Genomic DNA, 27,245 nt, shown 5'->3' with positions numbered 1-27,245 from the left:
TCCTAACTTTAGTTGCTTACTTAACCAGTTAACATTCTGAATATGACTGCTAACTGGTTAAGTCTATGCTTCTCTGAGGCTCTGCCCACAGACTGCCCCAGCAGTAAACCTGGAAAAAGTATGTTATTTTGTCAAACCAATTAGGTGAAGTTACTTGAAATAAATTTCTTAAATATGTATTAGAATTTTGAAAAATCTGGAATGTTTTCCTAGCTGATAGTGGTAAAATCCAAATATTCTATTGCATGTAAACCAGGCTGAAATAAATCTGTCTGAAGTTCAACCTTGAGTTGTTAGCATATCTGTATGGTACAACAAAAGGAAAGGTGGAAGAATAAATTGCACGCAACAATGTTCACCATGGTAACTCTATCCTTCTCCTAACTCCACTATAACAAGGTGATAGATGTGTTAGTTTGGAGATATTGTTTTGTATAAACTTCTTCCCAATTCATGGATGGAAAAATAATGGAGATCTTGAACTTCTGTTTCATGTTCATTTTTAAAGGTGTCTGTGCAAATCAAATATCTTCTTATAATAGTTTTCTGAACATTGTTCTTCTGAAGGAGACTTTAACTTCCTTGTTCCTCAAAGTATAGATAATAGGATTCAATGTTGGAGTTAAGACAGTGAACAAAATTGCAGATATTTTATCTTGTTCAAGTGAGTATGCTGATGAGGGTGTCAGGTAGGTAAAGATAGCTGTCCCATGATAGAACAGAACAACAGTCAGATGAGAGGCACAAGTAGAGATAGCCTTCTGTCGTCCATGAACTGAATGCATTTTAAGAATAGAGGAACCAATGTAAGCATAAGATGTTAAGATTAATGAAAAGGAGCCAAGTGCTACAAATCCAGTGACAATATTTAGCAGATGCTCGTTGAGTTGAGTGTTGGTACATGCCAGCTTCAACAAAGGTTTAATATCACAATAGAAATGACTAATTTTATTAGATTTGCAGAAAGGTAATTTGGCTGTTAAAGAAGTGTGCATCATTGAATAGAGAAAGCCAGTTAACCAAGAGCTTAATGCCAGCATAATACAGACTTTTCTGTTCATAACAATTGAATAGTGTAAGGGACTGCAGATTGCTACATAGCGGTCATATGACATGGCACTAAGAATTATGGCCTCTGTACTCCCAAAGAAATGGAAGAAATGTAGCTGTGTGATGCACCCTTGGAAGGTGATGGTTTTGCTTTCTGATAGAAAATTAACCAAAAGTTTTGGAACAGTGACAGATGAATAGCAAATGTCTAGAAAAGAGAGGTTGGTAAGAAAAAAGTACATGGGATTATGAAGGTGAGGGTCAGTAATTGCTAACATGATTATAATGAAATTTCCCACCAAGGTGATCAAGTAGAAAACAGAAAACAGTGCAAAAAGAAATATCTGCAACTCTGGATCATCTGTAAATCCTAGGAGGATGAATTCTGTCACACTACTTCCATTTCCTGTTTCCATCTAAGTGACTTCTGCAAGGCAAAAGACCAATTTTGAAAAAGGTTATTTTTTTTAATTGTCCAGTATGCAAGTAAAAGTAAGCATGTTACTTCACAATACATTTTCATGAGTGGGAAAAAGTCAAGGGAGGCAATGATACACATGAGGGTAATTCTATAATTAGGTGTCAAGAAATAGATGCCACAATGGGGTGTGCTTAGTGATAATTCTATAATGGCACTTCATGACTAAACTGTTATAGAATACAAACACTAAGCCGCTTTGGTGCACCAAACATTAGGCATGATCATTTACACCACGTCAATGGCTGATGTAAGAGGGCATACCTAGATGCACCAACTTATAATAGTCTATAAGTTGTGCATTTCGTTTAGCAACATGCCCATGGTCCACCCATGCTCAGCCCATATGTATGCCCTTTGCAGTTATGTGCTATAGAAGTAGAACTTAGATGCTACCTTAAAGGGACTCTTATCAAGCCGTACTAGTGGATCCTGGTGCAGTAATGCCGACAAAGCCTATTCATTTTGAATGGGCTCCATCAGCATTGCCACACAGGAACCGCTAACACAGCTTGATAAAAGAGGCCCTTAAAGAATAGCACCTAGAACTGCAGATTACTGGTGTCAATGATGCACACAAATGGCGCATAGTTCTATGTGCCCATCTATAGAATTGCCTCAATAGTTTTCTAATTTCAAAAGAATGTAGCTTTTTACTAAAATGTGGTAACATTTTGCACTTACCAGATGGTAAGTGGCCAATGGTAGTGCAATGTCTGTATGGTAAATGTTGGGGGCATTCTCAGCCTGTTTTTATAAGTTATAACATAGAAAAATGTGGCAAGTGCAATTACAGTGAGAACAGATGCACGTACCTGCCTTCTATTTAGAAGGCAGTAAGTATGTCAAACTAACTGCATGACTGACAGTGCGCAGTAACAGAGATACTGATTTACCCAGGTCCAAGCGGAAGACTTTTTGGCCAATTCAGGTTTTGAACTTGCATCCCAAAGCAGTGTGGGATTTGTAGTGCCTGATCCTGCCCATTCAAATCAGTTCTGCAAGTCACAAAATACATCCAAATACAGGATTGCCCTAAAATCTCCAGCATGAAACCAGATAACTTGACTTCTTTGATATACAGCATTGTGCACTAACTGCAATATGCTGTTAATGTTCATTCTCCATCCCATAATATGGCCTGTAGTTAGTGAAAGAATTAACATGTGCTGTCATTGCAAATGCAGTAATAGTTACATTGACCATGCGCAAAGAGTTACCATGCATACACTAGGGGGCAATTCTATAACTTAGCACCTTCAGTTTGGTGTGCAGATGTTGCTCACTGAGCAACAATTCTATAATGAGATGCACCAAGATGCCATTACAGAATACTAGTATAAACCCAAATATTAGATATTCTATTACTATTATGCTGGCATTGTATTACATCTCTGTTATTTGAATTTCAATGCTGTAAATGTGTATATTTTTGATCCTGTTTCATGGTAGTCCTACTATTAGGTTTCAATTTGCTGTTTTCAAGTTTCACCATTCATTGTATTTATGTTTATACTTGTTCATTTTACTATTGTTATGCTGTTAACAAAATTGTAAGTTTGATGTTAAACTGTACCTGTTGTACACTGCCTTGGGTGAATCTCTTCATAAAGGCAGTTAACAAATCCCAATAAATAAATAAAATTGGCATGCCTAATTTATCTTAGATACACATATAATATCAATGGCAAGAGTAATTATTAATGATTTCTTTTTATAGGAGGAAAAGACTTCAATGTTCGGCTCTTTTCTCATGATTGTTTTTCACAGCATTGCCGAGGAACTTCTTCACAGGTCTTAAAAACCTCCAGATTTTCTTAACTATGCTGGCCCCTATATGGTTTTCTTTTATATAAATCATTTTAATGTTTGTTTTTCCTGTATTGTGTTTAGCTGCCAGGGCATTATAAAATATAGGTGAGAGTATACCAACAGTTATCTTAGTTTTGAAAAATTCTGTCAGCGGTTATCCCAATGGAGCGTTTCTGTTTCACAAAACTGCTTCTTCGGTAGACAACCGACTATTTTTCTTTTTTTCTGAGTCTGCTCTCCATTTCATGTGTCCTGCTTACTGACTCGTACAAGCAAGTACACACACAGCAACTGCTTCAGCTGCAGAGAAGCAACCACTCACAGGACCCAAGGCCAGTGGGTCAGCCTTGAGGCCACATCCCTCAGAGGTAGCACTGGCTTGCTGGATGCTGGGCCCAGCAACTACTCAGCCACATGGCCAACCAGGTGGCCAGATTTCCATGGAGGAGCAGAGGCAGCTGCATCTCCTAAGGACTCTGAGGGCAGAGTCCACCCCACTGGGGAGGACTCTGAGGGCAGAGTCCACCCCACTGGGGAGGACTCTGATATTGTCTTTGCTCCTTCAAGGCCTGCACTATCCCCAGAGAAAGAGAGAAAGATGGGAAGAGGTAGCCCCCCCAGAGGGGATGAGAGAGGGGAAGGGGGGAAAGATGAGGTAGGGCTGTGAGTCACCTAATTATCATGCTGTGGTGGTATATGCTGAGGGGGAGGTATGTGTGTGTGTTTGCTGGGGGGAGGGGGTTTATGTGTATATGTGTTGGGGAGGATTGTGGGTATGTCTAGGTGTGTATGTGTGCTGGGGAGAGGGTTTGGGGGTGTTCTGGGGAGGGGGTTGAGTATGTGTGTGCTGGGAGAAGGGGGTTTGGGGGGGTATGTGTGTACACTAGGGGGAGGAGGTGTGGGGGTCTGGGTAGGGGAGAGAGGTTAATGATGACAGCGGTAGTAGTGGGGATATAAAAGATGTGAGAAAATAAATACTGCACTTAAATTTATTGAAAAAATTCTCTGTATGAGTCTTTGTTTGGCACAGACCTCCAGATGGTGTGGTCCCTGGTCAGCTCTGTGGACAAGGGGAGCATTATCATCTTCTTGGTCTGGCTGCTGCTGCTGCTGCTGCTTTTCCATATGTCCTCTGGCAGGGGCTGTCTTCTTTGCTGTGTCAAGTTGTACAGCATGCAGCAGGCCCTGAAGACCTTGGCAACCTTTTCTGGGATGTAGAGGTGTGTAGATCACACAGCTAGAACAACCAGGGTGGTTGTAGCAGAGAAGACTTGCTGTGAACTACATGTGATGTGGGGCACTTATGTATTTTACAGTTCATATGTTTGAACACTTAAAGAGACTTGATGGTATATGTGAGATCAATTGTTTGAGTGAGAATGTGGTGAGCAATAAAGAGTAGTTATATTTTGGTCAAGATGGCGGCTCGAGCTTGAGGCTCTGTGGAGGCTAACGCTGAGCTCTGTTCAATTATTACCTTCTTCCAATATGCCGCATACAAAGCGAAAAGGTGCAGTGAAGGGTGTCTTACCGTCGGCCCAATCACTCCCTCCGGGCCAGCGAACGCTCCTACAGTTTGCCACGAGCACCCCTGTGGATACTGGCATGAGGAAACCCGCTGTTGGATCCGCCAGAGCTTAATCCGCCGCTTGCCCTGCAGCCCTTCGGATGAGCGATGAGGACTCGATGGGACCGGAAGTCGGTAACCAAAGGGCCTCAGATGGTAGAACTCTTCCCCAGGACGCAGATGGTTCGAACATAGAGCTTCAAGCTCCCCAAGCGGTGACTCTACACTCTATTTGGGCAGCAATTCAACAACTAACAACTACGGTCACAAAAACTTCTCGAGATACAGCATTGCTGGTAAATAAGCTTAATTCTTTAACATTAACCTTAGAAACTGTTAAGACTGAACAATTTGCTCAAAAAACTGAAATAACATCGTTAAAATCTGTCATGGATGCTTTGATAAAAGACAAAATGAAAACTTCTTTAAAATTGGAACATTTAGAGAACTATAATAGAAGACTAAATTTGAGGTTACTGAATTTTCCTTTTCAAATTGGAGTTACTCCAGTGGATTTCCTTAAAAAATACTTAATGGAAGTTTTGGTTTACCCTCAATCTGCAATACCACCTATTAACAGAGTTTACTATTTGCCAGATAAAATCTCCAACGCGAATCCATGTGATAATAAACTTGAAAGACTTATCAGCATTTCTGGAAGAATCTATTTCAGAGATAACTTGTCGGACTCTATTGATATCTTTTGTTTTCGAGCAAGACCTAAATGCAATTTTAAGACTTTACTTCAAGAATGCTACTAAACTTTTTCATGGTCAAAAAATCTGGATTTTTCCAGACGTGATAAAAACTACTCAGGATCGTAGGAGAGCGTTTCTAGCTTACAGAGAAGAGGTTAAAACTATGGGCGCTACCTTTTTGCTGGCTTATCCCTGCAAATGCTGTATCAAGTATTTAGGGAATAAATATATATTTTTTGAACCAGACCAGCTAAAAAAGTTTATAGATGCTAAAAAGCTATCCAAGTAAATGTGTAGAAGACATTAAGAAAATGGAAAATTGACGGGGGAATATGAGCCAGGCTATTTACTTTTTGTCTATCTTGTTTTATCTCCTTAATTGCTTTATCTCCTCTCCCTCCTTCTGATTGTTGTGGTCTAAGAAAGTAGACTGTCCACCTTATAATTGAAAGAGAAAAACGCCTAGATTTCGACCCAAATCGGGAGATAGACGTTTATCTCACAAAAACGAATAAATCGGTATAATGGAAAAGGATCTAAGTGTCCTTGTTGATGATACATTGAAACCCTCTGCTCTGTTAGGTATTATTAGGAAAGGAATTGAAAACAAAAATGAGAATGTTATAATGCCTTTGTATTGCTCCATGGTGCGACTGCACCTTGAATATTGTGTGAAATTCTAGTCACCACATCTCAAAAAAGCTTGGAGAAGAGACAGCTGAGGGGAAATATGATAGAGGTCTATAAAATACTGAGTGGAGTGGAACGAGTAGGTCTTTCTTTTAGAGGGTACTTGGGCATACTGAGTACCGGCACCTTTTCCGTTGTCTGTGAAAATTGACTCATGAACCCCAAGTTTTAATTAAAGAGCTCAGGCTGTACACACCAATTCTGCATTAACTAGTTGCAGGGGACCTGGTTATTGAGGGGTGGGTCCCTCAGTGATCAAATAGGTGCAAATAGGTGGGAAAATGTGGGATACAAATGCAATAAATAAATCACCCCAAACTTGAAAGGTGGCCTAGCATTTGAGTACCAGCACCTTTTTTTGCTAGAAAAAACACACCGGGAACAGGTAGATGTGAATAGCTTGTTTACTCTTTCCAAAAATACTAGGGGGCACACTATGAAGCTACTAAGTAGTAAATTTAAAACAAATCAGAGAAAATATTTCTTCACTCAATGTGTAATTAAGCTCTGGAGTTTGTTGTCAGAGAATGTGGTAAAAGCATTTAAAACAAATCAGAGAAAATATTTCTTCATTTAATGTGCAATTATACTCTAAAGTTTGTTGCCAGAGAATGTGTTAAAAGCAGTTAGCTTAGCAGGGTTTAGAAAGGTTTGGATAATTTCCTAAAGGAAAAGTCCATAAGCCATTATTAATATGGAGTCTGGAAAGTGCAGTACTCTAGGATAAGCAGTATAAAATCTGTTTTACTGTTACATAGTAACATATTAAATGACGGCAGATAAAGACCTGTATGGTCCATCCAGTTTGCCCAACAAGATAAACTCATTTTACATGGTGTGTGATACTTTATATGTATACCCGAGTTTGATTTGTCCTTGCCTTTCTCAGGGCACAGACCGTAGAAGTCTGCCCAGTACTGTTCTTGTACTAAGTTCTGAAGCTAACGTCGAAGCCCCTCAAAATTTACACTCCAGCCCATCCCTATCTATTCAGTCATGATCAAGGCGTAGACCGTTGAAGTCTGCCCAGCTCCTGTTTTGTTTCCCAATTACCGGCATTGCCACCCAATCTCAGCTAAGATTCCGTGGAACCATTTCTTCTAAACAGGATTCCTTTGTGTTTATCCCATGCATGTTTGAATTCCATTACCGTTTTCATCTCCACCACCTCCTGCCGGAGGGCATCCCACATATCCACCAAGATCCCAAGTTCTGGGATCTTGCCGAGTACTTATGACTTGGATTGGCCACTGTTGGAAACTGGGCTTAATAGGCCTTCGGTCTGTCCTAGTATGGCAACGCATATGTTCTTATGGTCAGTGAGGTCCAAGAAGCAGGTCCTGTGCCAAAATATTCTCTCACTCAAACTTTTAGTCTGGATTAATAAACTAAATACCTAAGTTTGAAGGTTTATATTGGTAGTAGTCAAGGATTTAAGTAAATTAGCTCCCATGTTTGAGATATTCTCAGACAGGGGTATCTACTCCGGGGCCTGTCCTCCAAACTCTCATCCATAGCTAGGAAAGTGTCAGCCACAATAGCATTCAGTGCATCCATGATTATCATGCAGGTGTCCCACCACCACAGATGCAACCCACTAACCGTAGTAACACCACTGTGCACACCTCCATCTACTGTACCTAGTGAGACCCAGCACCAGCACACAACACAAAGCACTTACTCTCCCAGCACCACCAAACAGTCCTCACACTCACAGCAGCAGATCAAAGCACTCACTCTTCCAGCAACACCACAGAACACTCACATAAACAGCAACAGCACACAACCCAGTGACAAACTAGGACTGGACAAACAGAGCAACACTGAGGGGGAGATGCCCAAAGTCCCCAGAAACAATCGCTCACTATTTCCACCTCGGTAAAAATTACCAAGGTGGAAATAACGAGTAGTTCTCAAAAGTAATTGCATACAAATAAGCCGAACCGACTTTTACCTGTCACGAATTCAGGGATAGTGAGCCCTTGGACTGCAGCCAGAGCTGAGGCAGACAAGTCACCCGGGCTGGCACAAAGCAGAAGTCAGAACAAGACAGGACTAGAATAAACCAGGAGACTAGACAAAGCAAGGCAGAGGTAACAAAGTGCAATAGACAAGACAAGGAACGGATCCAGACGAGGCAAGGAAAGCAAGGCAAAGGGGCTAGAACTGGAACCCAGACAGGACAAGGCAAGACTTGGAACTGGATTAAAACTGGAACTGAGACATGGCAACACACGGAACTAGAATAAAACTGGGTCCAGAAAAGAGCAAGACAAGGACAAGGCAAGGACCGGATCCAGGTAGGACTGGATTGAATGAGACAAGACATTCAGGGACAAGACTCACAGGAACCAAAGCTAGGCTGGAATCAGTGGCGTTCCTAGGGGGGCTGACACCCGGGGCGGATCGCCGATGCGCCCCCCCCCCCCCCCGGAACAGCGTGACGCCCCCCCTGGCGAAAGAACCCCTGATCCCCCGGCGAAGGAACCCCCCCCCCCCCGGGTGCACGCCGCTGGGGGGAGGGTGCCGCGCGCCTGCCGGCTCTTCGTTTTCATGCTTCCTCTGCCCCGGAACAGGAAGTAACCTGTTCCAGGGCAAAGGGAGCATGAAAACGAAGAGCCGACAGGCGCGCGGCACCCCCCCAGCGGCGTGCACCCGGGGCGGACCGCCCCCACCGCCCCCCCCTTGGTACGCCACTGGCTGGAATAAAGGCATACAGGAACAAAGCCAAGCAGGAACTGGATCTAAACAGGGAACACAAAGACAAGGTTAAAAGACCTGTTGCAAAGGCATGACAGTTCCAAGGTGCTTTATGAAGGACTTTGCTGATGATGTTACAACTTGGAATGAGGCTTGAATAGCAGGAACACCAGAGCGAGGCTTGGATAGCAGGAACACCGGATAGCAGGAACACCAGATAGCAGATGCATCAATGTAGGGATGAAGTAGTTCAGAGAAGCCACAGAGCCAGATCACTGAAAAAAGGTGAGTCTGGAGTGGACGCAGGAACACAGCCACAGCCGTCACATTACCATGCAACTTGGTAGGGAAAGCCTCAGGTCATGCACATAGCAGTCAATTGGTAAGGCCATATTAATAAATTAATAATGGTGCTATGAGCAGATGTTAGTTTTGATTGGGAATCCCGGGATGCTACACTTTTTTAAAATACAGACACTTAGGAGCAGCATAAGAAAGCTATCCGATAAGCAAGGGCTGACACAGAAGAGTGTACTTCAAGGGAAGAAAAGATATAAATTCTGTATGGTGTGTCCTGGGAAGGAGGTCAGCGCTGCCTACAGGAAGGTGCTTAATTTGCACCCGATCCATGGAATCAGTGCTCAAGGTACGTCAACTGGACTGGCACAGCCCTTCTTTCTTAAATGTCCCCCTATCCAGACAGTGCCCCAGAGTTGGAAACCAGGAGCCACCGCATCTTTACTGGACAGCGGCAGAGAACCCGGGCAAGAGGCATTTGTGTATGGAGGATTTTTTATTCATTTTGTGTGTGTATGAAAGCTGTGTGCAGCTTTTTTCCACACACGGTTTTCATACATGCACAAAGCTGCTCCTAGCCCTCAAGCAGGGCCGCCGAGAGACTGGGCCAGGCCCGGGACAAGGCCACCCCCTGGGCCCCCCCCCCCCGAGGTCGCCACCGCTCTCCCACCACCCGTCCCCCCTCTGCGCACCAGCGGGCCGGGCCCCTGCATTGAAATCACAGCGCCTCTCACCTCCATGTGAAGGCACTGCAGGCAGCAGCAGATTGCCTCCCTCCTTCGGGCCTCCTTCCTTCCCTGTGTCCCGCCCTCATCTGACGTAATTTCCGTGAGGGTGGGACACAGAGAGGGAAGGAAGCCCGAAGGGAGGCAATCTGCTGCTGCCTGCAGCGCTTTCACACGGAGGTGAGAGGTGCTGTGATTTCAATGCAGGGGGCCCAGCCTGGTGGCAGACTGTCGACGACGGACAGGGCAGGTCTTAGCAACTGCAGAGAGCTGTGCAGACCAGTTCTCAGAGCCCACCCACCCCTCTCCCCAGTATACCCAAAATGACAGAAACCAAATTAGCATGCAGATTCTGCAAGCAGCACAATACCAGAAAAACAGAACATTGCTATACATTGCAAAATAAGACAGCAGGTGTAAATTCTCAAATTGGACATATTCCAAACACTAAAATGAAAATAAAATGATTTTTTTCTACCTTTGTTGTCTTGTGACTGTATTTCAGATCATGTTGGTCCCAGTCTCTGATTCTGTTGCTATCTGCTCCCTTAACTCCACTTCCAGGGTTTCCTTTCCATTTATTTCTTTACTTTCTTCCTTTCTTCTTCATTTCTTGCCCTACATCCATAGGTAAAAGCTGGGTCCTCCGCGGACTTGACTGGAAGAGGTATAGAGTGGATCCAGCTTTTGTCTATTTTCTCCAGCCATGTGCAGTTGTTCTCCTCTTTTCCCTTTCCCTCATCTCTGTCAGGATGCATCTCCTTCCTCTCTTTCCTCTCCTCCATCCATGTCCAGCATTTATCCTCTCTCTCCTCCCCTCCATCCATGTTCATCTCATGTCCTCTCTTTCCTCCCCTGCATCCATATCCAACATTTCAACTCTCCCCTCTCCTCCATCCATATCCAGAATTTCTCCTCTCCCCTCCATCCATGTGCATCTCCTTCCTGTCTTCCCTCACTTCCATGTCCAGCATTTCTCCTACCCTCCCCTCCATCCATCGCAACTCTCCTCGCTCCCCTGCCCTCCCTACTCATCCCCAGTGATTCTCCTTTGCTCCCTGTCCTCCCTCCCTTCCCCTCCATGTCCAGTGACTTGCCCCAACTTACCCCCCTTTTCACCCCCCTCCCCCGAGTTTCAGTTCCCAGCCCCAGCTATGCCCTCAGGTTTCCAGCACATAAGTGTCATAAATAAGTAAATAACTATGCAGATAAAAACTCTAAGTGTTGAGCACCTGATTCTTATAAATGATGTCTGGTTTAGTGACCCTTTACCAGGAGAAAAAAAATGTCTGCACAAATACAACACGTGCTAGGGAGTCCCTATAAACAGCCCCTCCAAATGACAAATTACTACCAAAAGTTATTCCGTTATTATACTTCCTCTGTGTACATTCCTATGCTGCACAAGCCGGCACGTTTGAAAATATAAGTGAGAATAAATAAAAATGCTACCCACAAATGAAGAGAACGAGGGACAGCCCTTCCTTCCAGGCCAGCCACCCTGCATTTAAAAAGTTGCAGTGGCGGCGAAAACACAGGCTCGCCTCTTCTTTAAGCCCTTCCCCTTCTCTCTCAGCGTGCACTATGCCGCCTTCGCGGAAACCGGAAATTGCATCAGTGCACGCTGAAAGAGAAGGGGAAGGGCTTAAAGAAGAGGTGAGCCTGCGTTTTCGCTGCCGCTGCAACTTTTTAAATGCAGGGCAGCTGGAAAAAAATGAAGCTGAGAGCGTCGCAACGAGGAAGGGAGCACCAGGAAGCGCCGCAGGGCCCCAGGAGGTGCGAGGTCCTGATGACGGAGGGTGGGGTGGGACTCCGGCGCCGGGCCCCCCTGGAGGCCCGGGCCTGGGGAATTTTGTCCCCCCTGTCCCCCCCTCTCGGCGGCCCTGCCCTCAAGAGAAGGAGGTGGAGCTGTGATGGAGGGAAAAGGGAGAAGTGGACAGGAGCAGCAGAGGACCCAAGAGTGGCTGGAGGTGACAGGGCGAGCTGGACTACCTGCAACAATGAAGAACTTCAAGGACCAGAAGTTCCTGACTTCATGTTAACATTTCCACCTAAAAGGTAGGGGCTGCTTTTGTGCATTGCTTGGAAAACAGCTGTGCATTGTTTGGAATGCGCATTAACATACTAATCAGCTCATTACAATAATTTTGCATACAATTCTCATTGGCTGCTACTGTGACCGGAAGAGCCTTCAGAAACTGGCTAGAACTGGTCAAAAACGCATGATGCTGGACCGGTAAGTTTTGTGCATCGGGCCCGCAGAGACAGATGACAAGCAGGTAGGGATGTAGAATGAGAAATGTAGGGGTTTGGGGACAGTGAGGGTTTGGTGGGGGAAAGAGGCCAGATACAGAGCAAGGGATGGGTGTGGCTAGGGGGCTATCAGTTGTGGGCAAGGACTTGAGGAGGCGAGAGACACAGGGGAGGCAAGGCAGGAAATGTAACAAAAAAAGGTAAATAAAAACCACTCAGCAACTGTCCACTCTTTCTCACAAATGACCACTTCCACCTCTGCACTCTCCAACTCAGCAAATTCACAAACGGGTCCAAAGACACTTTTAAAGTAGGCCTGACGTTATTCTTTATGGCCCCAGGAAATTGTTTTACTATCTGTAATCACAAATAATGTCCATCACGTAACACTGCCCATCTCACACCCATGACATGCCCCCAAAATACCCCTTCTGAAAACATGTTTTTATTTGGTGAATATTAGAATTAAACTTTTTTTTTCTTTTGAGGGTGGGGGGGGGGGGGGGGGAGTTTGATTAAATACTTTAAAGATTTTCCAGTGAGAAACATGTCCATCTGTCACGTATGCCATTTTTTGGACCTTTTGATTATGAGCCCCATAGTATTCTATAAGTTATGCATGCAAGTTGGAGACACGCTCATAACCTACCCACGCTCCACCAATGTATATGACCTCCCTGCATTTACGCGCTATAGCACTTATGCATGAACTTATAGAATAGTGCATTTATGTGCATAACTGCAAATTTTGATGCCTTTGAAGTGTGTAAATGGCACATAAATGTAGTGCTTTGCAGACATCTGTAATGGGATCCTATATGCTTTTTATTTATTTATTTATTTATTTATGTTTTTGTCAAGAAAAATGCAAATTTTTGCAGATATATTTTCCTTGGGCAAATTTCAAAACAAAAATATATACGTACTTTCCCTTTGAAAACCAATGCAAAACCCATGAATACAAACCCCCCACAGGCTATGTGCATGCCAGATATTAAATACGTAAATGTTAATTTAATACAATGTGCTACCCCCATATTCATGGAGGCAGGGTGCTTGTTGTTTATGTGTGTCCTGTGCTGTCTAAGTAGGATAGAACTACAAAGTGATATAAATGTAGTTCTTTTGTGATAGGCTCTTTCTGAGCACCTGTCCCGGTTCCCTAGGCCTTATGGGACTTTACCTATTGGCTGGCCCTTGTCCCTCTGTATATGGACTGTAGTCCGCCCCTTCTCTTTCCATTTTGGGGTTTAGAGCGTGTCTGCAGCATGGTTTTCTAAGAACAGTAAGCTAATTTTGCTATACCTGTGACATACTCCCCTTTCAAGCTACTGTAAATAACCAGGTTTTTACCAATTTAAAAGTATTCACTGCAGATTATGAGACTTCCGGTGGAGCCGGGCGGCAAAATGGCAGCGCTGCCGTGAGCTCCGTCGCACCGCAGTTTGAAGCCCCGAGCTGACGGACCCGACCCGTTCTAATGACCCACTGCAAGCTGGCGGAAGGCCGGGGGATAATTAATGTACATGGGACAGCGTCCGGAACCGATGGTAACGGCGAGAAATTTAAAATATAAACGGAAGACGCGCCCCACCAAACAAAATGGCGACTTGAGGCGGGAATCGCACGCTGCATGGCGACAATAAGCAGAGTGGAGAAGGTAACATTTAGAGGAAGACACAGCGCAGTGAGAAAGAGTTAAGTCCCGGGCACTTGCAGGAACAAGAGAAGAGCAATCCAAAGGACAGCGGGATCCACCCAGGGCGGGTAAAGAACTGAAGGCCGGAGTGGTGGTAAATGATTGCTGGGCGGACGGGGCCTTGGGAGGTCGGTGCCTTGATCCGAAGAATTGGTTGCGCAGTGATAGTTGGTAACCTAAAGAGAGCGACTTCCCTGAGTACCAAGCAAGATAGAAAGGGGAAGAGAACGAGCAACCGGAGGACACCGGGGGCTTCTCTGGCACTCCTGGACTGTTAGGACTGTGGCCCCGCATTGCATAAATAGCTTTCTGGGGAAGCTCACTTAATTTGCGAATTATACCAGAGGCTTACGCGGGCCAGGGCTCTTGGACATTTGAACTTCTACTTACAATTGCACTCACAGCCTGGGCAAGAAGTGACGGAGGGCTCTCCCGACTTTTGCATGGAGCAATATCTGAAACATATGCCCTCTGGAACTACGCGCAGGGGAACAAAGTTTGATAAGGAGAAGGCATCCCCACCTAAACCCAGCCAGAAAATGGCGGACCAGAAGCAAACTGGAGTGGGAGAATTTACTGAAAAGCAACTAGCTCAGATTACCGCTGCGGTGAGTGCGGCCCTTAGTCCAAGATTTGATCTACTGGCAGGTCAGATGAAGAATATGGAGTCTTCAATGGCGGATACAGAGAAGAGAGTGGATGAGACTGAGAACCGGATCTCGGCAATAGAGGACTTAAGATCACAGCACCTACAAGAAATAGCGCGTCTGCAGGAACAATTAAAGTTGCACCAGGACAAGCTAGAGGACATGGAAAACCGGGCACGACGGTGCAATTTAAAACTTGTTGGTCTGCCAGAGAGGATTCCGGAGAGGTCTCTGGGGCCTCTTCTGGAAAAGTGGCTGAAAAAAGAGTTGGCTTTGTCGGACAGTTACGGAGAACTATGCATAGAGAGAGCACATAGGCTGGGGCGCTGGCAGCAGGGCATGCAACGACCCAGGATTGTTATTATCAAAGTGCACAACTATCTGCACAAGGAGGAGATCCTCCGGGGCTTCAGGACGAGGCGAGACTCCCTTACATATGAGGAGTCTCCGATAAAAATTTTCCAAGACTACTCGGCCGGAGTCCAGGAGCAGAGGAGACGCTTTCATCCAATATGTGCAGCTCTAGCCAATAAAAACAAGAGATTTATGCTGATATATCCGGCCACACTGAAGATACAGCATAAAAACCAATGGCATTCATTTCAGAAGGTCCCAGATGCCCAACGATTCGTGGATGCAAACCTGAAAGAGTCAGATCCACAGGAGTGACTGTGGTCCAGGGGAGCACGCGCCATGGTGATGGACCACCCGGTCAGGAGTTCTGAGGACTGGTAAAGGTAGATGTGATGACACTGTCTAGGATTTGCAGGCTCATGCACGAGGCATTTTGCCTCTTAATATCCCAAAGGAACCTCTGGAGTGAGGCCTTTGTAGGGTGCCTCGGGAATGGGTCTCCTATTGTTATTATCTATGTTGGAAGTTACACTGTTTGATATATTCTCAGTTGCACTGTTGGATTAAGTTACTATAATGTGAGATTTAAATGTGATCAGGAAACCAGACTCTAACATACATCAAAGTAGAACATAATAGGGGGGAGGAAGTGATACAGAACAAAGGGGGGGAAGGTCACGTCAGGGGCTTCATGTAGGTGACAGAAGTTCACATGGGTTCAATCACGATGGGAGGGACACGGGGAGGGGGGGAGGGCGCAAAGCAACAACAGAAAAGAAATAACACACAGGGACACCAGTTAGCACACTTAGAGACACGAAGAGAAAGTTTCCTAATTAAGATAATATCAGACAGGAGAGACATAAATTGGAACTTACTTGTTACTTGTTCAGTGAAGGCCGACACAGTTGATGGAGTGCTAATACACTCCAAGCGGCGGCTGGGGAGGGGCTGGGACCCAGCTGCTAAACGATATAACTTTGCCTTAGAGTGGTACCATATTCCTATCTGTACCACACTGTAAATTAATATCATGGAATGTTGGGGGTATAACATCCCCATGCAAGAGAAAAAAGATTTTAAAACATCTAAAATACTTAAATGCTGATATTGTTTGTCTGCAGGAAACAAAGTTAACAGACTTAGAACATGACAAGCTCCAACAAAGTTGGGTTGGGCAGGTACTCTACGCTTCAGCGGAGGGCAGAAAGAGCGGAGTAGCGATATGTTTTCACAAACGTTTGGCCTATTCAGTCAAAAAGGAGTTGCAAGACCCTGCGGGGCGGTATCTTTTGGTCAAATTATGGCTACAGGGGAGGGAATTATATATTTTAAATGTATATGCCCCCACGCCACCAGAGAGGTCATTCTTCCCTAATTTGTTAAGGCTGATGACACCATATCAAGATAAAGACTTGATTGTGATGGGAGATATGAATTGTTTGTTGGACCCCGGACTAGATAGCACAGGGGTGAGAGGGCTTGCGCATGTAGGCCGCAAGGAAGGGAGAGTGCTGAAAGAATTTGGACATTCTCTCTCTGTGATAGATGCTTGGAGGAACTTGCACCCAGAGACTAAGGAGTACTCACACAGATCGAGGGCCCATGGAACATGGGGAAGGATAGATTATATTTTCGTGTCAGAGACACTGTTCTCTCAGGTTACCAATTCTAAAATGGAAGAGATACTGATCTCTGATCATAGCCCCGTATGGATTGAATGGGAAGGCGCACGTAGCTCGGCAACGTCTAGACGTTGGAGATTCCCGAGTTATTTAGCTAATGATAAATCATTCCAAAAATTTTTAAAGGCCCGATGGGATGAGTATACACATTTTAATAAAGCCCATCAATCTAACCCCCAACTATTCTGGTGCACCGGGAAGGCCGTCTTACGGGGAGACCTGATTGCATATGTTGCGGCTAGGAGGAAAAGGTCAACACGTAGTTTAATTAACCTGAATAGGCAATTGACGGGGGCAAGGCGCCGATATTTGGCGCAGCCAACAGAAACTAATAAAGACAGATACTTGGCTATACAAGCCTCCGTCAATTCCATGCTGCATGAAAATGAACTGAGAAATCAGACCTTCCAAAAATATAAGTTTAACAGGTTTGGCAATAGGGCCGGAGGACTTTTAGCAAGGATGGTTAATAAGAGGGGCGGAAACCGGACGATCCCAGTAATTCGGGATAAGAAGGGAGGTATTACCAATAAGCTAGAAGAGATACAGAGCACTTTACAAGAACACTTTAAGCATTTATACAAAAAGGATAAATTGAAAGGGAGACAAGAAATTGGAGAGTTTCTAAGGAAAACTAATATGCCGCATTTGGGAGAGGAAGAGATAGCTATGTTAGACTCTCCGATACAGCTAAAGGAGTTGCAAACCGCGATTAAGGGATTAAAATCCCATTCAGCTCCTGGGGTAGATGGATACTCCGGTGAATTTTACAAAATGTTGGAGCTCTCACTGCTAGGCCCCCTATACGCATACCATCAAGCGGTCATCTCGGAGGGGAAGTTTCCTCTGCACGAGAACACCGCGTGTATATCCTTACTATTAAAACCTGGGAAAGCTATAGAAGAACCAGAGTCGTACAGACCTATCTCATTAATTAATGTAGACATTAAGTTATTGGCAAAGATTCTAGCTGAGCGCCTTAAAATATACCTTCCTAAAATCATTGGACCAGCACAAGTAGGGTTTATACCAGGGAGACAGTCGGTACTGCACGTTCGGAGAACATTGATGTCCATGGCCCAGTGTAGACACCAGAAAATTCCTGGACTGGTGGTCAGTTTCGATGCCGCTAAGGCATTCGATAGGGTCAGCTGGGACTTCCTATTTGAGTTGTTAGAGTGGATAAAATTGCCGACTAGAATTATACGAGCAGTTCAGGCCCTTTACAATGACATGAACGCACAGGTAGTGGTTAATGGTGGGACAACGACAAGATTTACTGTGGAAAGGGGAACTCGTCAGGGTTGTCCCCTCTCACCTCTGTTATTTGACTTGACACTGGAACCGTTGCTTAGGTCGCTAAACTCGGATACTGGGATAAGCGGAGTGAGACTGGGAGAGCAAGAGGTGAAAGTTCTAGCCTATGCGGATGACATTCTTATGTTACTCACTGACCCTCAACGCTCCTTAACAACTGCCCTGGAGGTGATCCGGGAATATGGTGATTTGTCAGGGTTTTCCCTAAATTACGATAAATCGGGAGCGATGGCCCTTGATGAGACTACCAGGGCGCATTGGCAAGGGGAGTTCCCCATTGCATGGGTAGATTCTAAATTGAAATATTTGGGGGTGATGATTTCCAAAAATTTGGCTTCATTATACAAGGACAATATAGGTCCCCTTATGGATATGACTAAATGTAAACTGACCATGTGGCGAGACTTACCACTAACAATTTGGGGACGAATTGCGCTTTTCAACATGATGATTGCTCCCAAATGGCTTTATGTATTCCAACAGTTGCCCCTCTTTTTTAAATCTAGGGATGACAAATTACTTATTAAACTACTACAGGGATACCTTTGGCAAGGGAAAAAACCTAGATTAACATATGAGCAGCTTACAACACCACGGGACGTGGGAGGAATGGGTCTTTTAAATATTAAGTTCTTGACGGTTGCCAGTTCAATGAGACACATAAATGATTGGTACCGGGGGACTACAGACTTTTCGGTGACTTCTGTGGAGGTCTCCAGGTTCCCAGGGATACATTTTAGTTCATTACTACACACCGGAGTTACTCCGCCCCCGGATGCATTCAAAATACATCCACTGTTGCGAGCTCTCAGGGAGACCTGGAAGTGGACATGTAGGAGACACCACTTCTCGGCCCGGGTAACACCTTGGTTGTCGATTTGTAATAATCCGGCTTTTATACCGGGCCAGGGAGGTGGAATATTTCGTAAATGGGAAAAACAGGGAATGATATACTTGGCACATATAGTGACGGAGGAAGGAAAGATATATTCTTACCCAGAGCTTCAACAAAAGTATAAGATCTCAGGAAATAACCATTTTGCGTATTACCAATTAAAACACTATTTGGCCTCTATCGATTGGAAAGATTTAACGGAGGATGTAGTAGAAGTCCTTTCAGAGGATTTCACCCTGGGAGCTCAGCTTACTGTTCCTTTGAAGTTTCACCATCAGCAGCTTAAGGATTCAACGGCTGAACTAGATTACAAGGGGTTGGCAGGAAGATGGTCACGTGACTTGGAATGTGTGATTTCCCCCGAGGTCTGTAAAATGTATCTGAAATCACTGTACGGGCAAAGATTGTCAATACCGCAGAGAGAGAGATTGTACAGATGGCTCCTAAGAACCCATGTATCCCCGAGCAGGGCATTTAAGGCAGGATTTGCGGAAAACGGAAATTGCCCGAAATGTAATTATGAGATGGCCTCTCTGGGGCATATGTTTTGGAGCTGCAAACATGTCAAAAGTTTTTGGTTAAGGGTGGGGCAGGAGATAGACAGGATTTGGAATTGCACCTTTCTTAGAGACCCACTAATATTATTCAATAACTTTAAATACACAACAACGCCGCCAGAGGGATTTAAAGCCTTCTTATGCATTGGAATGTATTATGGCATTACTTCTATTCTGCAGTTCTGGAGAGATGTATCAGAACCTTCCCTACAGGTATGGCGGGGTCAAATGATTAAGCAAATGCGAATTGACCGATGTGGAGTCCGAGAGATAGATAGTACACCGGGACAGAGGTTCAGGGCACAATGGGAACCAATGTGGGAGACCCTGACACCTAGAGGAAGGAGCTACTTATTAAACTTTTAAAATCGGTATTACAGTATATCGAACATTGAACACATGGCCTGGGGGAGGAGGGGGTAGTCACACATAACAGGTCTGAGGCAGTAAGTGATGAGCAGATCCTCCCCACATACTATAGGCGTGACGGGGGCATAGGCGGATACCTATACACTGGTTTAGAGAACATGGGGACCTTGGACCCCGTTGCTTAAGCGCGTTTCTCCTGATTACAAGCTAGAGGAGCTGGCAAAGGTGTCATATCCTGTGTTGCTGGAGGGAAAGGGTTGGGTGGGAGGAAAGGGATGGGGGAAAGGGGGGGGGGGGTTCTAAGCAGTAGTACTCACGGGAAAGAAGAATAGGAGGGATTCCACCAAGAATATAAGACCCTAAGGCCCGGTTGGAAGAGTTATAGGGTGGGTAGAAGGGAGAATGGGAGGCATAAAAAGTTTGATGAGGGATGTTGTAATGGAATTATGGGAATGGATATCTTAGGGCAACACTGTGTGCACCCATGATTGTTGATGTGATAAGATATACCATCAATAAAATGTTGAAACATAATCTAAATAGAGTGAACAAACTGGCATATGCTGTGTGGGCGCCTTCAGAATAGTGTGGACACCTGCGCAGTGCGCACTAAAAAGGCTAATGCGCCTCTGGAACAGTTTAGTAAATAGGACCCTTGATGTGCACTGTGCAGATAAACTAACTTCAAAAAGAAAGAAGTAAAGCCTGATGGAGATAGTGGTACCATGCAGATGTGATGTGGTTCTCCTGTTTAGTGGGTGATAACTTGCTGACTGGCAGAGCCACAGTATAATAGAGCAAAGGAATAAAAACTAAGCACAAAGAATGGTACCAGTGATTTATATTTATTTAAATTTTGTTACATAATGCTCAGGTTGCTAGTTGATACATTCCAAAATCACAGGCAGATTTATGAATAATAGTTATGTATAACACCTTTGTATGCATATGCCATTGTCAATTAATATAGTAATACGGAGGGGGGAGGGGAAGGGGGGAGGTGGGTGAAGAAATAAAGAAATTGATGATAGCAATTTTGCTGTATTAGTACAGGCATGCAGTGTTAATTGCCTGAGTTATCCTTGTTAATATGGAATTGTTTTATCTCTGCTTTCATCAATAAAAATTATTAAACTAAAAAAAAGTATTCACTGCATTTACCCCTGGCTCCCCTGGTATACAGAGTGAGCTGGAATAGACTCCCAGTTCTGTAAGACAGAGACTCTTGTCCAGCACATCTAACTGTAAGTTATTTTCCTTTGTTTGAATTTGCATTAAAGAAGATTCTGGTTCAAGAGTTCTGAGTTTTCACAGTGATGTTCTATATTCTGGTTATCTGCATGCTAATCTCCTGAGTAGAGAAAGCCTATCAGGAGAGAGAGAGCTGAACATACAGTATTTAAAAAACCCAAAATTCTCTTCTCTTCTATTCTATTGATGTTTTATATGCCACCATTTTTCCCAATTAGGATAAATTAAAGAGAGGGTTGCAATTTGCATCAAAGACATATTTGGATAATGCATCTGACAGAAAAGAACTAAAAATCAATGCATCACAAAGAATATCAGTGGAACAATTTGGACATTCACCAAAGCTGCAAGGATTCTTACATTTATTGCACTCCTTTCAGATTCTCTATCTGTCTAAGTTGCTGTGGTTGATATTTTTCAATAGGTTTTATTTTTTGGAGACAAAATACAAAAACTATGTGTAGTATCCAAAACATTGTTTTGTTTTTTCAGGGGTAGTTGTCAAGGTGTGGTAAAAGGCGTACTTATATTGCACTTTGATTTACCATGGGAGTCAGCAACCTGTGGTATCTCAGTGATGAAGGTTGCTGACTTCCGGGGTAAATGAATAAGTATGCTTGCAAGCCACCTTGCAAGCAGTGTTATTTAATTGAGCTGGGAGCATCAGACCTCAAAGCCATGGTTTGATGCTCCATGCCTAACGTTAAAGGGACCTTGGGGCTCATCAGAACCCCTCCTAAATTGTGACCCCCCCATCCCCATGTCCGCACTCTTCTCCCACTGGATGAACAATCTCCACCTCAACCATGACCCACCACTAGAGCAATACCCCCAGATAGTAATGACCCCAATCCCCTAAGCCCCCCCCCCCAACATCAAGGGCCTAAAATGTCCCTCCCATAGTAGTAGCATGAGACTACAACTAAAGGCACCATTTTGGAGATGGTGCTGCCAAGGCAGGAGTGATTGGGGATCACTCCTGCCCTTGGACCACTAGACCACCATGCACAGGCCTTTAAGCCCTTAGTGATGGAGGGGGGTGCCTTAGAGGGGTAGGGAAGTCATGATTTGAGAATAGAGGGTGTTGCTCCAGTGGTAAGTTATGGTCAGGATGAGGATGTTGATCTAGTGGGGGGGAGTATGATCAAGAGTTAGGGCTGTTGATCTGGTGGGGAGTTTGATTGGGGATGGGGGCATTGATCTGGTGGTAGGGCATGTGATTGGAGGTGGGGTGTTGATCCAGTGAGGGAAGTGTGATCGAGGGGGGGAGTCATTATTGGGGGAGGGAGGTGTTCTGATTGACCCCTCAGCCCTATTAAGGACAGGCTTTGGATCATCAGTCCACAGCTTTGAAGCTTCTGGCATGGTAAAATGACCCCAAATTTTAGCTGGAGTTATTTACATTACATTTCAAATGCCACTTATAGGCTGCTGATACCAAAAACTTAGATCAGAGCAGCTTACAGTTCAAGAATAGTGCAAACCCTAGATTCACAAAAATTCAGGCAAACAGTAAATATTCATTGCTAACATTAATCACTAATACATTTGTAGAACAACCATGATCTTAGTTTGTTTCTATACGCACATTATGCGGAATTTTATTCCACCAGTGTGTAGCTAGGTAAGAAAAAGACCGGACAAATTCGACTTTATAGTTCAGGCCCTGAAGGAAAGGAAATCGAAGGGTGAGGAAATGTCTTGAAGTGATGATATAATTCTTCCTGTAAATAAAGTAAAGATGTCATATATTTGGGTACCTGACCATACATATGGGCCCAGATATTTACACCACAGGAGATAGCCAGGCTGTCTCCCACGGTTCACGCTAAACCTAGATATTCAATGCCAGGCCATTTCCGGTGAACAGCATTGAATATCCAGGGTTTTTCTGGCCCGTTTAAAGAAAACTTGCTATGTCGATATTCAGTCATAGTTGGTCATCCTTAAGCTGGCCAAAAATATACCAGGGCTTGATGCGGCCAAATTTGGCTGCCAATCAGCGGATAGCCGGTTATATAACACAACTCTTCCGTTCTCCGATTCCCTAATGTGGCTGTGCCACATGAACTTGATCTTACCACAACATCACCCTGTATTTGTTCCCTGTATTTGTTCACACTGGAGCCTGAAAAGGCCTCTCCGGTACTATGTAAGCCACATTGACTACTACTACTACTACTACTACTATTTAGCATTTCTATAGCGCTACAAGGCATACGCAGCGCTGTACAAACATAGAAGAAAGACAGTCCCTGCTCAAAGAGCTTACAATCTGAGACTATAAATAGGTGGGAAAATGTGGGATACAAATGTAAAAAATAAATAAATAAATATAACTGGTTATCCGCTAGCCGCTAACTGTGGATATTCAGTGGGAGATAGCTGGTTATTCCCTGCAGAATATTGGTGGATAGATGGTTAAGCACTATTTAACCGGTCAGCATCTGTACTGACCAGTTAAATAATGCTAAATATTGAGCGGTTGATTTAAACACCGATTGAGCTTCCACAGGTAACCAAAGCAATTTGCATTAACAGAGATCTAGTACTTTCAAATGTGGTAGATTTATATATAAGCTTGGCCACTGTGTTTTGGAGCAGCTGTAATTTTTGGCAAATAACCACACTGCCACCAGCATATTATTCTATTCTATTATGTGATCTCTATTCCACTTTTAACTTCATGGTGCAAAGCGGATTACAGAATCAGAACAAAATCCCATCCAGATGAAATAAAGTTAAATCACTGTAAATCAGAATTCTATAGTGAAAATAGGTAAGTTTTTAAAGCCCTTTGAAAGGAACTATAAGGTGTAATCAAATGAAATGATAAAAGCTGTTACAATAATCCATGTGTTCTAAAATTAGTGTTTGCATAATTAGCTGTAGAATGTTAGCTTCAAAGCAAGACTTAATTCATCTTAATTTCCAGAGGTCTGAAAGCCTTAGCAACTAACGAATTCACATGATATTTGAAAGTATGATGTTTACAGTGGCAGTCAGGGTCAAGATGGCATCAGGACAGGAGCAGACGCATGAATGCGCTGCTCTCTCCTTACCTCTGAACAAGAAAAGATGTTTACCATGATTTTATGGCCACAATATGACTTGCAGTGTAACAAACTGTGTTAGAGCATTTTAAGATCCATTAAGGGGCAATTACCGCAACTTAAGGCCCTAACTGTCATGACTCACCTGTCCGGCAGTGTGGGCGGCCGCTGCAGTGTTCTCCATCTCCTGTGCGGCAGAAGCGGCTGTAGTCTTCAGCTCTTCCTCTCTTTTCTCTGGGTGGCGTGGGAGGCCACCACGGTGATCTGCCTCTTGTCCTGTGCGGCGGTCTGGGCGGCGGCCTCTCCTCCCCCATGTCCCATGCAGTGGTGCTGATGGCCGCCACAACCTTTAACTAGGCTAGCTCCTCCTCTGCCTCACTCTTCCAGGGTGGGGGCACCATGCTGAACTCAGACGCCGCCTCTACCACTTAAGGAGGAGCAGGACTGGGACTCTCTGCCTCAGCTAACATGGCCAAGACCGAGCTTATTGTCTTCTCTCCCAAACCCACTTCTCCTCTCCCTCCACTCTCTATCTCTGTTGATTACACCCTCATCATCCCCGTCTCATCTGCCCGCAACCTCGGGGTCATCTTTGACTCCTCCCTCTCCTTCTCTGCGCATATCCAGCAGATAGCAAAGACCTGTCGCTTCTTCCTCTATAACATCAGCAAAATTCGCCCCTTCCTGTCTGAGCACACCACCCAAACTCTCATCCATTCTCTCATTACCTCTCGCCTTGACTACTGCAACCTACTCCTCACTGGCCTTCCAATTTGCCACCTATCCCCCCTTCAGTCCATTCAAAACTCTGCTGCACGTCTTATCTTCCACCTGAACCGGTACACTCATATCACCCCTCTCCTCAAGTCACTTCACTGGCTTCCGATCAGGTACCGCATACAGTTTAAGCTTCTCCTTTTAACCTACAAATGCACTCAATCTACAGCCCCTCCCTACCTCTCTACCCTCATCTCCCCTTACATTCCTACCCGTAACCTCCGTTCTTAAGACAAAATCCTCCTGTCAGTACTCTTCTCCACCACCGCCAACTCCAGGCTCCGCCCTTTCTGCCTCGCCTCACCCCATGCCTGGAATAATCTTCTTGCGCCCATACGCCAGGCCCCCTCCCTGCCCATCTTCAAAGCCTTGCTCAAAACCCACCTCTTCAATGTCGCCTTCAGCACCTAACCATCATACCTCTATTCAGGAAACCTGGACTGCCCCTACTTGACATTTCGCCCTTTACATTGTAAGCTCCTTGGAGCAGGGACTGTCCTTTATGTCAATTTATGTTAATCTGTACAGCGCCGCGTAACCCTAGTAGCACTCTAGAAATGTTAAGTAGTAGTAGTAGTAGCTACTCCATCGGTGTACCTGGTGCGTTTCAGTTGTGCTTTTTCTCCCTAGCCACCTGCCTTGACCAGAAGCCTGGACCTGACCTTGCCTGCCTGCCTAGCCACCTGCCCTGACCAGTAGCCTGGACCTGACCTTGCCTGCCTGCTAGTTGCCTGCCTTTACCAGTAGCCCAGACCTCATGTTGCCTGCCTGCCTAGCCACCTGCCTTGACCAGAAGCGTGGACCTGACATCGCCTGCCTGCCTAGCCACCTGTCTTGACCAGAAGCGTGGACCTGATGTTGCCTGCTTGCTAACTGTCGGCCTTGACCGGAGGGTGGACCGGACATCATCTTCCTGCTTCCCAGCCTGTTATTATTTTCCTGCTCCTGCTAGTCTAGTCTGTTTCTGTTGCCCAGCCAAGCCTATTCCTGCTTCCTGTTCCTGTCTAGCTTGGTCTGTTCCAGTCTCCTGCCCAAGTCCTGCTGACCGCCCACACCCAGGGGCTCAACCGCTGGTGAACGGCGGTCATCCCAGGTGAAGATCTGGGTCCTTGCCGACCGCTTCTCCAGCAACAGAGATCCTACATCTACTCTTGGTTTGTGAGCAAAAGGGCTCACTACATCTGAATCTGTGACTGACCATGAGTTCGTCAGACAAGCCTGAATTTCCTGACCTGGCACAGGTCGTCCAACAGCAGAAATCCCATCTTCATCATCTATCGGGGTGCTCCAGGATGTCTGTTCTCAGCTTTCCATGCTATGCTCTCAGCAACGACCAGGCGTCTCTCCTGAGGCAGGAGCTTCTGCTGCGGTTCTGAAGAGGACTTCTCTCCGGGTTCCGGAATCCCCCAGATCTGACAGAACAGCCTCCTCATGTCGCAGCTTCTTGAATCAGTGTCTTACGCATTTTGAGCTCCAGCCGGCCTCATTCACCTCTGAATGAACCAAAGTGATATACATTATCTCTTTATTAACTGGTTGTGCACTGGCCTGGGCCTCTCCTCTATGGGAACAGCAAGATCCCATTTTGTCTGACGTCTCTGAGTTCCTTACACATTTTAGGCTACTCTTTGATGAGCCAGGATTGCCCTCCGGCTGCTAGTGAGCTCCTCCGCATCCTGCAGGGTGACCTCACTGTGGGGGGCCTATGCTATCCAGTTTCAGACCCTGGCCTTGGAATTACGCTGAAACCAGGAATCCTTAACCACCATTTTTGGCAGGGTCTTGCTGAATGTATTAAAGATGAATTGGCAGGCTGAGAGGTTCCTTCGTCTCTAGAAGAACTGATCACCTTGTGCATTCGCATTGACAGCCGCTTCCAGGAAAGATCTCAAGAATGCGCGGACCGACGTCGTACCCTCTGCACTCCTCCCCAACACCAGCGACCCTCAACCTCTTCAAACAAGTGGTAGTCATGGCTGAGTGGTTAAGGCGATGGACTTGAAATCCATTGGGGTCTCCCTGTGCAGGTTCAAATCCTGCTAACTACGGTAGAGCAAGGATGTCTTACTAGTGGAGTTTTGATTTTTATACCCCCTTTTCGGAGGGAAGTCTTATAGTTCATGTGGCCAACTCCCTTCACGAATCTGTAAACACTGAAGCTGCAGTCCAGCAAAGCACAAAAGGATTTCAAGCTAATTTCTAATGAGATCAGACCAAGCCAAATGGAACATCTCAACAAGACATGCCCCATGGTAGGCTGCCACCAACCAAATCTGAAGCAAGTTCCTCTGGGAAAAGCTTTTTAGATCGTATCGCTAGTGCTTTTTCGACTGCAAAAACTTTTCAGAAAGCACTGGCGACTAATAGAGCA

The 27,245-nt window shown here is 45.0% G+C and overlaps 1 protein-coding gene and 1 non-coding gene across 2 annotated transcripts; one reads left to right on the top strand and one right to left on the bottom strand.

The window, feature by feature from the left end:
• Positions 1-533: 533 nt before the first annotated feature.
• Positions 534-22,702, bottom strand: LOC115458078 (olfactory receptor 12D1-like). The gene is made up of 2 exons (XM_030187890.1): positions 22,633-22,702; positions 534-1,477 (listed from the first exon to the last, which is right to left on the bottom strand). The coding sequence occupies exon 2, from the start codon at positions 1,464-1,466 to the stop codon at positions 534-536; it is 933 nt and encodes a 310-aa protein (XP_030043750.1). The 5' UTR covers positions 1,467-1,477; positions 22,633-22,702.
• Positions 22,703-26,840: 4,138 nt separating this feature from the next.
• Positions 26,841-26,922, top strand: TRNAS-UGA. Its single transcript has one exon. It is a non-coding gene; the product is annotated as a tRNA-Ser (tRNA).
• The last annotated feature ends 323 nt before the right edge of the window (positions 26,923-27,245 follow it).

The sequence above is a fragment of the Microcaecilia unicolor genome, chromosome 14 (assembly GCF_901765095.1).
Source record: "Microcaecilia unicolor chromosome 14, aMicUni1.1, whole genome shotgun sequence".
Lineage (NCBI taxonomy): Eukaryota > Metazoa > Chordata > Amphibia > Gymnophiona > Siphonopidae > Microcaecilia > Microcaecilia unicolor.
The sequence above is the reverse complement of the archived record's forward strand: the minus strand, read 5'-3'. Positions and strand labels throughout refer to the sequence as shown.